Genomic DNA, 16053 nt, shown 5'->3' with positions numbered 1-16053 from the left:
GAATTAAATGTTTGGAATATGAGATATTTTTTTCTTGAAAACTGTGGATCATGGCTATGTGTCTCAGTAGCTGGACTCTGCTAGGAGTATGAAGACTGCTATACATTGTAAGGCCATGAATAGTACTTGTTTCTACAATACACTTGAGTGAGGTGGGCTTATAGAGAACTTCTGGTGTTTTACGATTTCTTAGCATATATATTAAAGTTCATTGAATATTGCTACTTGCTGCGAACTTCTTTATTGTGTTTCCGTTTATGCTCTCCTGTAATAATGAGATGAAGACTACCATTCAAACGCATGTTTTTATTTTGAAAATCCCTAGGTTTGTGAGTGAGGACATTATTTTCAAATGCTTCTGATATTGACGTTTTGCTTACTGTAAGATGGTTGCGATATCTACATTGTTTACTATGTAGAACCGAAGTCGGGTAAGAGGAAATACTCTAATATTTTTGATCGAGTTTTCTGTAATGTATACTTCCATTTTTGAAAATTGCAACATCAGAGCGAGTGGCCCGAATGAATCCAAATTCTGAGAATATGTTTAATGATGTTCTAGGAAGAAGTCATTAAAATTTCAGACAGATGGCTAAAACGTATGGTCAGCACTGCCCTCTCGCCTGTGAGCGGAATGGCACCACACAAGGTCAGTGCTTGTTGCACGGAAGTAGTGGATATTGATAAATTAAAGTGGAAACACATGGGCAACTGCCAGTATGCCTCATTTACTGACAGCCAAACGGCACAATCTCAACGAGGCAAGTAGAGTGGTTTCGAACAGGGCAGAATGATTTTTCAGCAGGAAGTGTTTTTTACGAAATTGCTGCTCGTACAGGACGTGCCTATACGACACTGATGCGTGTTTGAAAGCAGTGGACAGAAAAGGTTCGTACAAAGCGATGAGTAGAAACTGGATCTCCCAATGTGGCCACATAACGAGATGGCACACACGTTGTCCGGATGTCCATAACGGAGAGGATAGCAGCATACACAGCGTTGGCTCAATTGTGGAGCACTGTCAGTGGTATTGCCATATCTACGTCGACTGTTCGACATCATTTGGTTAAGGCTGGACTGGTGACTCACATATCGTTACCATCTTGACAAGTGGTTTGGATTCCACGTTAATCGGTAGGTCCATGTCTTATATAGCGTACTAAATGAACTGGAACTACATACTAACTAACTAACTAACTGTATGGTCTAAGGAACCCGGAGGTTCAATGTCGTGTTCACAAAAGCTCTCTTCTGACTTCTATCCTTAGCTAACTGCATTCAGTTTTTACTTTGAATTCCGTTCTCTGCGAGATCCATCTTAATATTGTCCTCCCATCTGCGCCTAGGTCTTCCTAATGTTCGTTTTCCGATTGGTCTTCCAGTTAAGACTTTGAAAGAGTTTCTACTTTCTTCCATTCTAGCTACATGAATCGCCCATCTAAGGCTCCTAGACTTGACGACCCTAACAATGTTGGGTAAACCGTATAAATTATGTAGTTTCTCGTTATGAAGTTTCCGCCATTCCCCATTCGCGTTCCTCTCGGGTCCCAATATTCGTATCAGGATCTTGTTCTCAAATACTTTCAGTCTATATTCTTCCCTCAGAGTAAGCGAACATGTTTCGCAACCATATAGAACAACAGGCATGATTACCGTTTTGTATATTTTAAGCTTCAGAATGCTCGATAGAATGCGCGACAAGAGATTTTGAACCGAATAGTAACACGAATTCAATGCTTTTAGTCGACATTTAAATTCTTCGTAAATATGATTTTCCTATGTTAATACTGATCCTACATATTTGAAACTATCCATTTTATCAAAAGTATTTTTTAACATTTTGACGCATCCATAATTTGCCGTATTCCGGTCCCGAGGCACTTGCATGTATTTACTTTTCTCTGCATTTACTTTAAACCCATGTCCCTGCAAGCATTTTATAAGATCTCTGCATTTCTTTCTATTGTTCTCCAATCATTCCCTCTTAAATTTACATCATCAGAATGTGCCATAACTGGTGAATACCGTTCAACTCTAGGCCCTGGTTGCTGTTTTTGATTTTCCTTATAGCGTATTCCAGAACAAAGTTAAATAATAATGGCGACAACGCATCTCCTTGATTCAGGGCATTTTCGACATGAAAGCTCGTGGGCAAAAATTTTCCTCCCTGGACTTTACTTTGGGATTCATTTAAACATATCTTAATTAATCTATTTAGCTTTCTCGGTATTCCAAGTTCTGTAAGAACATTGTATAATTTTTCTCTCCTAACCGAGTCGTACGCTTTTCTAAAATCAATAAATAGTTTATGTACCGGGGTATTGTATTCCCACTATTTGGCGAATGGTAAATATTTGGTCGATAGTTGATCGATTTCGTCTAAATCCGCACTGATAATCTCCAATAATTTCATCTGCGTATGGGGTGAGTCTTGCTAATAGAATATTTGAAAGGATTTTATAGGATATTGAGAGAAGAGAAATGCCTCGATAATTATTACAGTCAGTTTTGTCGTCTTTCTTGTGAAATGGAACAATGATTGATTCTTTCCACTCTTGTGGCAATTCTTCCTTGTTTCAGATAAGGAGAATGGGACAGGAACTAGAGACATTATTTACAAAATTTATCTGCTTTGAAAAAACACCAGCATTACGTAGAATGCCAATGTGTATTTAAAACATTCTTACAAAATTTGAAGCCACAGAATTAGGATTTCATGTTCGAAGTAATTCTACTTAAGGAAAGTATAAGTCATTTGTTTGTTTCTTTTACTTTTATTAAAATCAAAATTTCCAAAGCTAGACATAAGAATAGAAACACGACTAAATTATAGAATGTTACTAACGTTGAACGGGAAATCAATTGTGTGCAACGATAAACATGAAATCTTTCAGTTTAACGGCCCACAAATATCTCTTTTAGGCTAAGATGAAAGGATGATTAAGGTAAATGAAATGACACAATGAGATGAAGCGGAAGTACCCCATGAGAATCAACGGACACGATGTTGTCCACTTCAAATTTATTTAATGTCCTACGATTATGCCCATTATGCTAAGGGCACCATGAGCTAATATATTCGGTAGTCGAACTAGGGACCCCATACACCAAATTTAAGCGCTCTCCCGCTGTACCATCTGGCCATCTTTCCGTTACTAAGTTCTTTTAGCATCCCCAGCTGGTCTAATAGCTAACACGGACATGTGGTGAACGTGGTCCTGAGTTCGATTACCGTCGGTGAGGAAGCATTAAATATTTTAAGGCATTAAGTTAATTCGATTCTTTCTGTCGTGAAAACGAAAACCAATGCGAAGTGCTCTATACGTGAAATTCTTTTTTTTTCATTCAACGACTAGTTCAACTCTAAAATCATGAAGTACCAAATTCGATCCCAGCTCCCTAACAAAGTGGATTTTTGTGTACAGAACCTTTATATCGTAAGTTAGCGAAGCTACTGTCAAGGTTAGTTGTCTGCTTCACTTTCACTCTCCTCAAAATAATAATAATAATAATGTGATGCTGTATTTTTTAAATTAATTTTTATGTTTGTTATTTACGTTTTAATACCACTTTGGTCTGAATTCGATTCTCGTTGAAAGAGAAAGAGAGAGAGAGAGAGAAAGAGAGCATTGAACACTTGAAAGCATTATAGTACTTCGAAATGAAGAGCTTCGAACGATATATATCATATGCTACGCTACAGGGGGGCTAACGTCAATCAATATAGATATAAGCATATTCTTTACTAGAGGGCTAAGGGGGGGTCCAAAATAGCTATTCAATACAATACAATACGAAAAGACGAAGACTAATCAATTGGGATGCTTCTATTACTGAATATAAAATCATTGGTAGTGAAGGTCTATGTTAGCAACTAAGACCAATTCCATATAATCTACTGAGAAGCTTCGATCATTTGAATATCACGCCTTCAGTTCGTAACCTACAGGCATTTCGTGGAAATAGGACCAAGGGGCTAAATCGCTTATGCTCGTCGGCTTCCTAGGAGGAACGGGGCGGGGAAAGACGAAGACCAATCAATTGGGATGCTTCGATTACTGAATATCAAAAGATTGGGGCGAAGGTCTAAAATAGTTACCAAATGCTATGCAAAATAGCTATTCAATACAAAACGAAAAGACGAAGCTGTGTGCTGACTGAAAAACTGTGTGAAAATAACTATGAAAATCTGGTAGCCATCCAAGAGTATGAGCATAGCAACAACGGGTTCCCAGGACCAAAATTTTCCCACGTGCTCTTCGCGGCAGTTTCGGGGCGTAGGGGTATCCAAACTAGATATCCAATACAAGACGACTAGAAAAAAAAGACGACAATGCATGTTTTTTCATGAACCTATAGCTGGTGGTAGCCCTAAAAGGCTATGACCATAACAACTAAAGGCCTGTTGAAATTTGTCTTCGAATTCTAGGAAAAATATCAAATTCTAGGAAAACAATATAATTTTTTGCTGACTCAGCCGTCTATGGAGCCTCACCCCTACTGTGTGCACCTAATTTTATCAATAAGCGGGAACGAAAGCTTACCCAGTGTTTGCGCTCAACTTGCCTTCTGAAGGGAGAGTGGCAACTCGCAATACCACTCCTTCCCCAGCGGTAAACATGACTGTGACTACTGGATTATTCGACGTTCGTCTCACTGATTGTTAAGCCGTCGGAAAAAATGGGAACCATTTGGGAACTGCATATCGCAGCCCTCATTGGGGGAGGGTGTGGACTGCGAGATGGATTCCTCAACTCCCCAGAAAGAGTGTGTTATCGGAAAATTGTAGATTGGAAGAAACATCTTTAGATTCTCACCCCGATTCTCTAAATCAAAATCAACGGTTTCGGTTATTCGGATGATCGAAGTAATAAATCGGGTAATAATAATAATGTGTTCTCGGTTCGTTTCGTCGTGGACGAAGGGTAGTGTGAATCTAGTCCAAACAAAGTTGTTCTTTTGTCTTATCCTCCACCTAAGTTAACTTGTGCGGTTGGGGGATTAATGTTAATTTGTGTCTTGGATTCTGGAGCAGATATAAATTTGTTGTTAGGAAACGCTTGGAAGAGAATCAAGGAAAGTTATCCTTCGGCTAAGCTTCGCTCTAAGATCAATATCTCACTTAAAGGTTTTGCAGGATATGAATCTTTCTAAGTGAAAGGGTTCCAGATATTAAATTTCACTATTCAGGATCATGTGTTTGAAGTTCCAGTATATGTTGTCCAGAAATTGAAAACTGATTGTATTTTAGGCTTTCCATTTTTTATCAGGTACAATGTTCTTTGAATTGCAAATCTATATAAATTGCATTAGAACCAAATTTGTCTCAGAAAATTTTGATTAACATAGATAGAGCAACAGCATTGTTGTTTAGTAGCTGTCGCGGAATCATCATCCGGTACAATTGAAGATTCTATGCATTGTCCTTCAGTCAAGAAAAAGGAGACTCAGGATTATGTATCAAAACGGACAGGTCTCAGCGTGGAGGATCGAGATCGATTATTTTGTCTGCTATTTAAATATCGTAGTCTCTTCACCGAGAATCTAAGAGTTGTGAAGGTTGAACCGTATAGGAAACAGCTTTCTGACGACATTCCAGTGGAAGGAAAGTTGTATCCTGTGCCGATTCATCTTCAAAAGCAGTTTGAGCAAGTGCTGGATAAATGGTTAAAGCTTGGGATTTTTATAGAAGGCCCTGTTCCATACCGATGCCCTGTGCATGTGGTGCAAAAGGTGTCTGGGGACTTCAGACCGGTTATGGTTCTCCCTGGGATCAACGAGAAGGTGATAAGTCCAAATATTCAGGTCGAACCGATTGCTGATCTGGTCGCACGGGTCAGTGGTGCTGCCATCTTTTCGTCGTTAAACTGTACACAGTCCTACCACAGTGCACCAATTCATCCACACTCCTATAAGTACGTTAGTTTCATCTATAAAGAACGTCAGTATCAAATGATTCGTCTAACGATGGTTTTGAAATCTTCACCCGCAGTGTTTCAATCTGTTATGCACACTTTTTTCGGCTTAGAAACCTTCAAAAATCATCTCATTGTGTACTTAGATGACGTTCTATGATTTTCTTTATCAATTGATGAACATTTCCATCACCTCGAAAAGGTCTTTGAAATTCTTCGTTCGGCTAACCTTTCTCTAAAGTTTCAAAAGTGTAAATTTCTTGAGTTTGAAATTCCTTTTCTAGGACTCATCTCAATATCTTCCGTAAAAATTAATCCGAAAATAATGGGGCTATCCGTCACAATCCTCTTTCGCGGACCAACAAAGCTGTGCGAAGATTTCTCGGTCTCGTGGGATGGCGAAAGCGACTTTTTCCTGATTTTGCTGGTTCGACTACTCCATTCTATGATCTTTCAAAGAAGAATTGAAAGATTGAATACTCCCCTGAGTTACTTCAAAAATTCGATCATCTAAGAGAACTCTTAAGCAGTCTCCCCGCGCTTGTGCAACCGGATTTCAATCTCGATTTTCATTTATTCAGTGATGCTTCTGCGGAGTCATTGGCTGGTTATGCTGCGGAATATCCCCCGGGACAGGATTATCCGGAAGTTGTTGCGTATGCGAGTCAACGAATGAAACCTCACGAAGCTTCTCCGACACTTTTCCAACTAGAATTGCTAGCTGTTCTTTTTCTTTGTGAGAAATTCACATATTTCATTTTCTAACTACGGTCCATTGCGACAATGCACCAGTTACGTATGTTTCAGTCTTCGTAATTTAGATGCCAGAACTACTCGACTTTTAATAAAATTACAGAGATTTGATCTTCAATTTGTACATATCCGAGGTTCCGACAATGAAATCGCAGACTTAGTGAGTCGTTATACTCCAGAGATTCCTCAATCAGAGGAAGGTCATTTCATTAATTTTTTGACTACGGAAGACAAAGACTTCCTGGATATGACGGAAATGAGACGAGAACAGAGGAGAGATTGCAAAAAGTTGTATACCATTTGTAAGGGTTGTGAAAACAATAGTAGGATATGTGCGGATAATCATTTGGTTTATGTTAGAAATTCGCAAAATTATTTTTGGCTCCTGGTTATTCCTGCCAGTTTGGTAAAACCCATCGTCTCGACAATTCACAAATATGAAACGATGTTTGTCTTTCGCTAAGAACATGTTTCGTTGGAAGGGGATGCGTGAAGCATTTACAAGGTATATTCAGGAATGCCTTCTTTGTGCGGGTACTAAATATTCATATATGGTGATTAGAAAGAAGCCCTGCCATATTGAGGGGTCTTCTTGTTATTAGAAGCAATGTCTCGATCTGGTCGGACCTCTTCCTAAGAGCCAAGGTTATAAGTATATTTTGTCCATCTTGGACGTACGTAGTCGCTTTGTGTGTTTTTCCCATTACGGACGGCACGGCAGTCCTGGAGAAAAGATATTATTATAACCTGCCATACCCTAAATATTTGGTGAGCGACCAAGGCCCACAGTTCATACCAAGAATCATAAGACTCTCAGATGTCAACATATTTCATTAGTCTTATTAGGAGTACTATTCATGAAAAAACATGCAATAACAAATTTTGATAAAATGAAACATTACTTACATGTTGTCAGAGTTTTCCTGTTCTACTGAAAAATCGAATATTATAGAAACATTGAAAGAAATGACTTCTTTTAAAAATGTTCGTATTGCTCAAGATGGATCTATAGCATGTGTGTAAACAAAACAATAGGTTTTATTTAATGAAATGTAGAAATTGTAATCTGAACTTTTTCTCTCGAGTAGAATTGGAAATTTGAAAAATGCAGTAATCTCGAATAACATTTATACTGAAATTTAGACATGTAGTCAAGCTACTAAATGCATGAGCAGTATTAAAAGTATTTTAGTGGAAGGTGAGATTTTACAAGTTTCGAGTAAAAGATTTCTTGGTGTGAAAGACATAAGAGACGACCAAATACTGTGATTTTTTATGTTCATTCTACCTTTTTTTAAAAATTCTCAGTTTGGATGATTTTTTTTCTTTCCGCTGCGCAAAAAGAAATTCTGTTTTGGATGTTGTGTATTTTTTTTTCTGTGTACGGTATTTAAACACAAACATCAGGTTTTCCGTAGTCCTCACTGTCAGCATAACTTGGCAGGTTGACATCCTGGGAGGTTGCTAACGGGAGGTTGACATTCTGTGTCGGTAATTTGCGGTTTGAAACCTTTTTCACGAGGGGTTGCGGATGACGCACTGCAGTCCTGGATACCGAGCTGTGAGTTGTGACTGAAGAGGCTCGGGAATTATCTTCTTTCCGCAAATTTGAGTTCCATTTACATGTGACCACGTTTTGGTGAATGGATCGGTGATTATTGGTAGCATACCTGCACCGGGCCCAGCAGGTTCGCGACCACCAGTCTGTGATACATTTACACAGTCCATGCTCCGAAGGAAAGTGAACATCATTTTTCACATACATTTATTATTATTTTATTTTATGAAAGTTACAGGTTTATGAAATGTGTTCTTAGAGGCTAACATGAAATTCGAACCACAAGTGCTCCATCGAGAATAAAAATTCTAGGGTCTTGCGCCAAAAACGATTATGCTAACTATATAGCCGCGAGGGAGCTAGCTAGAAATGTATAATGTGACAGAATTTTTTTCGCAGTAGTGGCTCCTTTATGGTTATTGGTTAATTAATTGGTTAATTTATATTTATAACTAGCAGTGAGGAGAAGTGACACGGAACGAACCCTAAATTTTTAGGAGGGATCTAAAGGAGCGTAGTGCGATTGGTGCTCTCTCACTACGAATAGAGTTTTCTTGTGACTATATGGTTTGCATATGTACCTTTGTGCTAAAGTCGACTCCCGAAGAAATTTTATTTGATTCGGATTACACTATAACCATACACATCGTATGGGTATTGTACATCCACATTACCCATACGCTTGCCTCTAAAAGAAAAGCTACACTCCAATGTAGCCACGGGACTTGGACTTACAACCTCGTTCACCGAGAATATGCAGATTAGCTAATTTCTGTATTACTTTTTTTTAAAAAAGGTAAATCTGAAGCATTGAATATACCTTCCTTATTTTGTTATGTTTATTTTCTTTAAAAAAAATATTTCACATTTTCTTTTAATACAGTGACTTTACCAGCGGCGTAGCGTAAGGGAACGCCGGTATGCCCGGCATCCCCTGTTAATAAGAAAAAGTACGTATTTCATTATATATAAATTGTTTGCTTGTAATTATCACACTTATTTTCACTGCAATCTTCTGGCGCGCTCTCTCGACTTACTTTGACAAGAGGAACCTACGCATGCGCGTCGCTCAGATGCACATTTTCTGTCTTTTCTCCTGTCGTATGCTATTTTCCTCGGGCTTCCAGGCCTACTGAAAGCATCGGGGTTTTCGTCTGCTTTCTGTTGAATGCGCATGCGCAATACTTCCCTTCTCACTCCTCCTCATCCCTTGCAACCCTACATTTGCTTTAGATATACGCTGGCATATTCAAGTATTTCCAACTGCATATATTTTGAACTAAGCCATAGTTTCTGAACAGAACGTACGAGCCCTAATATAAAGGAAATAGAACAAAACGGAAATGGTTAGTTCAACGCATTTTTGAAGCATGCCGGTTATGTAAATAATAGTATTAAAATAGTTATGCCTTAATCGTAACTAAATGCATCGTAATTGTAATCTTCATCGCAAAGGAGCTCACAGACACAGGCATAAATTTAAAGCATTCTGTAGAATTACGGTCACCGATCTGGTAGGACAAGAGAGCCACACTCGCAAAGATTGTGCCAGGGCTCTTCAGTCACTGGCACAAATCTCGGGGACATAAGGGGAACATGTTCCCTACAATCTTGCCCCCCCAATAATCCGATTTGAAATTGTGATGATGATGATTTCTATCCAACTGCCACAAAGGAAACTGATGTCCTTTGACTTGTTTCATTTTTAAAAAAAGAATCGTATTCTTTAATATTTCATTGTCATTAATTATTAGTAGTCTATTTTCAACTATTTGTTTAATTCCTGTAATAATTCCTATAATGTTATTGTGGTAATCATAATTTTGCTCAGATAAGAGTATTGTTCCGCCAAATATAGGCCTGATTGATTTTCTTTCATAGTTTTGGGGAAGTCATTATTTGTATTGTTATAAAACAAATGTCCTAAAATTTTAATGTGGATCATTGTGGATGCGTAAGTAGAAACACGTCAATTATTATTATTATGCATATATTCAAATTTCAGAATGTGCTCACGGCACTGAGTTGTAATAATGATATGTACCACTATTTCATCTACATCATTTGGTACCTCAGAAATCTGATTCATCTACTGTAATATGAGTCTCTTCTCCCCTCCCCCCACAATAAGCCTTAAAATGTGCCCTCCCGCCGATGTTATAGACAACTCTGCTCCCCTAATCCTGCACTGCATTTTTTTCAACTTCATAAATATTTTGAACATCGTTAAAAAAAGGAAAGGATTATGGGAACAGTCTTACCCATCCCACGAACGTTGATGACAGATTTGCGCCCTTGACTTCAGTATCTGGATACAGAAACAGGCCCCCAGAGTTGGTTTAAGTGCTTTGTATTTACATCTTCAAATGATATATACACTCAGGCCCATATTCACGAACGGGAGTCTGAGTTCCGGACCCAAGATGACAAATTTTTAGGGGCGATATATATATATATATATATATATATATATATATATATATATATTTTTTGAAAGAACGAGATTGACGTGTGGTATGTGGAGAAAAAAGCCGCCCACGAGAAAGAAATGAAGGGAACGATACTGGAAACAATGTTCATACAAAAGTGGGGCCTAGTTTTCTCGTCACAACGGTAGTGGCAAGAAGGAGCTGAGACAATTGGTTATTAAACTCTAACGTAATCCACGCATTCGTTTCTCTATGCCCCACTAGACCTCCAATTAGGGGGGCTTCCTCCTAAATTTTGTATAACCCTATATTTCCATTCGGAATAGCTATGTATTGCTGCTTGCAGTAGTACTATATCGCACAAATGGCTAACTTTGGCATCCCCCTTTCGGAATATCACGCTACGCTACTGGACTTTACTAAACTTTGCTCTACTTTTTTATATGATGTAAACGAAGAGGATTTCACCCAGAATCATCGAGAACAGTTAAAAATAAAAAATGCACGTGCTTTTCAATTTAGCTCGAACCCAGGATAAACTTCACTTTGTAATCTGGAGTCAAATACTAGAGACCACTCATCAACGGATGCCGGTAATAAGAAGAACAAGGAGACATTCTGAAACTAATCGTATTTGTTGTTATTGAATAATATCGGTGGATTATGATCTTTTTTGATTTTTCTCTGGCATATTAATATTATTTTCATCTACAAACACTATTATTAACATTATTATTATTACTCGGGTCGAGGTGGCTTAGCGCTAGAGCGTTTACTTCTGGTACATGGGGTTCCTGGTTCAAACCCTGTTCCCGACAAGTGAACTTTGTTGTGAATAAACACCGTGTGCGAGGGTTTCCTCGTTGTTCTTCCTTTTCCTCCCACTTTCTTCATTCCACCACTTCATTCATTACTCATCATCACCTTCTCCTTTAGCCTAACCAACATAACCGTGGGAGTGTAAAACTTAAAAATATCATTTCATTTCATTCCATACTCCTACTACTAGTAATACTACTACTACTAATAATAATAATATCAATAATAATCATTGATAAATGAAATGGTGCCTATTGATTCTTCTTTTTTATTAGTAGTGAATCAATATAAAGAACCACATTATATTACTACTGCATGTAGAATTTTAAGCCAAAGTGTATGTTCTCTTTACAAGAATTTAGGAGAATGCAAGTATAGTCAATGTTCCATTACCAAACGTAACTGACAAGTTTTGTAATTGTAAAGTAACCTTTAATATTTGCGTAAATATAATTTAGTGATCATTTTCTTTCTCATGTGATAAAATACTGCATAGCTGTTTGATTAACTTCCTTCTGTATTACTTTTCGGACCCAGGTCATTTTCGACGTTTTCCTACATTTTCAGTTACTGACTTATTGTTCAAAAACTACTTAAACGATTGATATGGTTAAGGTCTTGATTTTATAAGATCTATGTGGCTATATTTTGGTGTAAGTTACATTGTAGTGTTGCTAACGGGAGGGAAAGTATTGAAAGAAATGTAGGGGTTAAAATTTACTAAAAATTCATAACCGAATTTCAAGAACTTAAGTAGCTGACACCACTGTTGCCATATGTGTCCAAGTTACCTAAATTTTTTGAGTGTGTTGACAAGGTACAATGAAAACCTGAAGTCGCTGGCTGCCATACAAAGAGAGAAATAAAAATTCTCTCTCATCATATACATGAAACTTTGACACTTTTTATGCCTCAGAACCAAAAATTAACACATATGCCGGGCTACGGTTTCCCTAATTCCCCTATTGAAACTTTTTATGGTGTGTTCTGTAGGTCAAATCAGAGGCTTTCAAATACTGGTACGTTTGTTTTAATGTAGCCCGCAAGATGGTAATAATAGAGGAGAAAAAGAGAAATTTTCCCAAATTTTTACCTAAAATCGGGAATTATTTTTTGGCTAGAAACACTGCCCCCAGACAGACGCAAACTACCTGAAACTAAACCTGGGTACGCCGCTAATATATCCTACAAGTATCATGGCGATAACTAACAAAGTAAGCATGGAATTAAAAAAAATCTAATTCTTCCTCAGAAATTCACCATTTTCTTACCTTTTTTCTCAACTTGGTTTATTATAAACCTCAACTGTACTTCCCTCCATTATCCTACTAAAACTTTGTATTGTGCGTTTTGTAGGGTAGGCTTTCGGACAGTAGTACGTTTGTTGGAATGTAGCCAACAAGAGGGAAATAAAGAGACAAAAATGTAATATTTCCAAAATTTTCCCTAAAATGGGGAATTTTTGTAGCTGGCAACACTGCAACCATACGGAGGAAATCTTAAAATAAATACTGGTACACTACTCATATATCCTACAAGTATCATAGGGATATGTAAGAAACAAAGCTTCTAATTACAAAAATAGATTAGGGTAAGCAGAATGTAGGGAATTTACTTAATAATAACAAAAAAAACTAGCACTAGGGCAATATCGAATGACTAATAACCCATTACAATTAAATAACAGAATAATACAATGAAATACATTTTATTGAAAGCATATTGTATAATATGTCTTAATTATGTTGAAAGCCTCCTCTCTATTTAAATGATTGAATGATTTGTGCACTCAAAGACTGTCTTGTTGTTTTAAAATTAATAATTTTGTTTATGTTACTTTCGTGTAAATGAGACATCTTTACTTCTACTGGTCTATTAAGTAATGCTAAAGCTTATTTTACAAAATTTTTCTTATTGCTCTTAATATTTAACTTACAACTAGGCACATTTATTAGTTAAAGAAAACTTTTACTAAATAATATAATGTGCTTTTCACACTCTTTGTTGGTACAAAATGGTATTTAACTTAAAGAATAATAAATAGCTAAAGAACTCTTAAAAATTGTCAACTCAATTAGTCATAATTTTCTAAGGCAAATACTAACAAACCCATCGATAATTATATTTTTCAGTATGTAAATGTGATTAAAAATGAATTCCATTATGGTCTCATTAACACTATGACTTGAACGTTCATTGGCACAGCTACAAATCTTTTCTATTGGATCGTATCTGTGCTTATCCAATCAAATCAGTGTTGTTATGATCATATTTCTCTTAAGTTCTGCTTCATATTACAACGAGATACTTTGTATAAATTGATAATTACTTGTATTTATCGGGCAGAAAGTGCTTCTACATAAGCACTATACCAAATATAATGTTAATTTAAAAATAACAAAAGAAGAATGTTTTCAAAATATATAAGATATATACATTATTGTATAATTAGTTGCTATGTAGTTGTTGATAGATACCTAACAAACATGTACGATTGCAATACAGTCTATGTACATATTCGTTCAAAGAGAATCAACGAATAAAATTGTTTAAAACGTATCATCGTTTTGTAATTTCAATATAAAAGGTGAGAATACTAGTAAATGTAATCACGGAAGATATTTTAATGTGTAAACAAATACTACCACTCAAGATCTACTTATATTATTAGCCGAACCAGGTTGACGACTACCGTTGGTAAGTCGTTATAATATTATACGTCTACTTTCTCATTGGACTATACAAAGGTCACTTTTGTAATCAGCACATTAAAAGTGTTTTAATATTTAATTTGCATACCAAATTTTTGTAATATAATAGGAATAATTAATCTTTTAATTAAAATGATTTTTATATTAGTTGTAAATAATTTGCATACGTAGCAGAGGAAGCAGACTTAATGTTGGTATTTTGTGTATATATATTGTTTGTGTAGCAGATTTGATCATATGTATTGGACATCAGGACAGAACAAGATACTAGGAACATCGATATATTGATACTATTTGCATATGATAAGTTAGAAGGACATAGGAGTTGAGTTTGAAATACGCTTGGATTTGCTTTTCGTCGAGGCAGAGAAGCCCTCAGAAAAAAAAACTTGAAGAAAGCTTGCTTCTATGCTGTTGCTTTGTATGAGTGAAGCTTGGGTGTGTACAGTTATACACTGTATCCATCTTGTTTTGGAATAGTAACCCAAGAGCTTCAAACTTTCTTATAAGAAGAGATAGGTACAGTTCCTAGTGTGCTATATGTTAGTAGCGTACACTGTTTCAGTGTAGACACCAAGTCAGTGAACACAATGGCTTTGCAGCACACGGAAATTTAACGTGTCCATGGCAAATTGACGACACAATAGTGTGTGAATATGGATAACTCCTCCTTCTTTTGGCGCCCTAGATAGGGTATGCATCCTTTTCGCTAACGAACTCCTGCCTGGCTGGAGAAGCTGAAAATTTTGAAATTTGGAAGAGTCCAGCCTGGTCCTTGATGTACTAAGTCAGAAACACACGATAGATGTCTCTGTCGTTTAAGAATTTTTCGTCTGCTTCCCTAGCATGTCCCGCTACTCGAGTATGTTTTGATATGTTGTAAAATAAACTTTCTGGATGATTCCGAACTATTTACATATATTTTAGATCGTTACTATGTTATCAGTAAAGTAATGGCTTGTACTAATAAAAAAAACAGAAGCCTGGTTGATGGTTTTGGGAGGTAACATATGGGAAAGACACAAACCTAATTTTTTTTAAACCTCCACCCATATGCTATTACTGGGCGCTAAGAAAGAAACGCTCGCCAGGAAACACAATCCTTGATTTCAGGGGTCACTTAATGACAGCCCCTGAGAGGCCGTCCACAGCTTAATTAATATGTATATTCTGTTTATTTTAACTCATTTACTTTGATAAACAATTTTAAAGCAAAGAAACATTGAAAGTAAACAGTGTAGATTGATGCTACCCCAAACGTCATTTGGACAAGAGTTTGGGTGATTGGTCACTAGGTGGCAGCACCTGTCACGACACAGGTCGGAGTGCATAGCAAGTGACGAGAATGTTATTTTTTGTGTGTTTATTTAAACATTATGAATTAATACGTTACAGTGCTTGATAGTGAAATATATCAAATTAAAGCTCATTAAACGAGCTATGCAATGTGTATAGTGACACTAAATAATTTAATTGCTGTGAGCTATAAAGTGGTGAAATGCTGGCAAACTTGTTGATACTTAAAATAAGTAGGTTACAGGTAGCCTCCCTGTGAGGGCGGAACTTCCACCTACCTATTTTTTTGAATTTTGTGAAAGTGGATGCACCCGACGCGAGTTTCGGACGAACAATGAACTTCCGTTTGAATAAAACCGAAGAGGTCATGGGACTCGGGGCAGTGGATTGATAGCTTCGGTGGTACACACATCGTGTGCCACAAGTTCATATTTAAGGGGCAGTTCCTTGATAGATTCGGTGGGACACACATCGTGTGCCACAAGTTGAGTATTAAGTAACAGTGTTTATTTGACCAATGAAGTGTGTCTGAAAACTTGTAACATGGTGATCGCGGGGTAAGCTCAGGATGA

The 16053-nt window shown here is 37.0% G+C and overlaps 1 protein-coding gene across 1 annotated transcript in view; it reads right to left on the bottom strand.

Annotated features, from left to right (window-relative positions):
- Nucleotides 1–6492: 6492 nt before the first annotated feature.
- LOC145667801 (cytochrome P450 6l1-like) overlaps nucleotides 6493–16053 on the bottom strand; it is a 74676-nt gene continuing 65115 nt past the window's right edge. The window contains exon 6 of the mRNA XM_081735234.1: nucleotides 6493–6647. Coding sequence (XP_081591360.1) covers nucleotides 6493–6647 — 155 coding nt within the window. The remainder of the gene's footprint in view (nucleotides 6648–16053) is intronic.

Source organism: Thermobia domestica, chromosome 13 (assembly GCF_964235325.1).
Source record: "Thermobia domestica chromosome 13, izTheDome1.hap1.1, whole genome shotgun sequence".
Classification (NCBI taxonomy): Eukaryota; Metazoa; Arthropoda; class Insecta; order Zygentoma; family Lepismatidae; genus Thermobia; species Thermobia domestica.
This window is presented reverse-complemented; position numbering and strand designations above follow the sequence as displayed.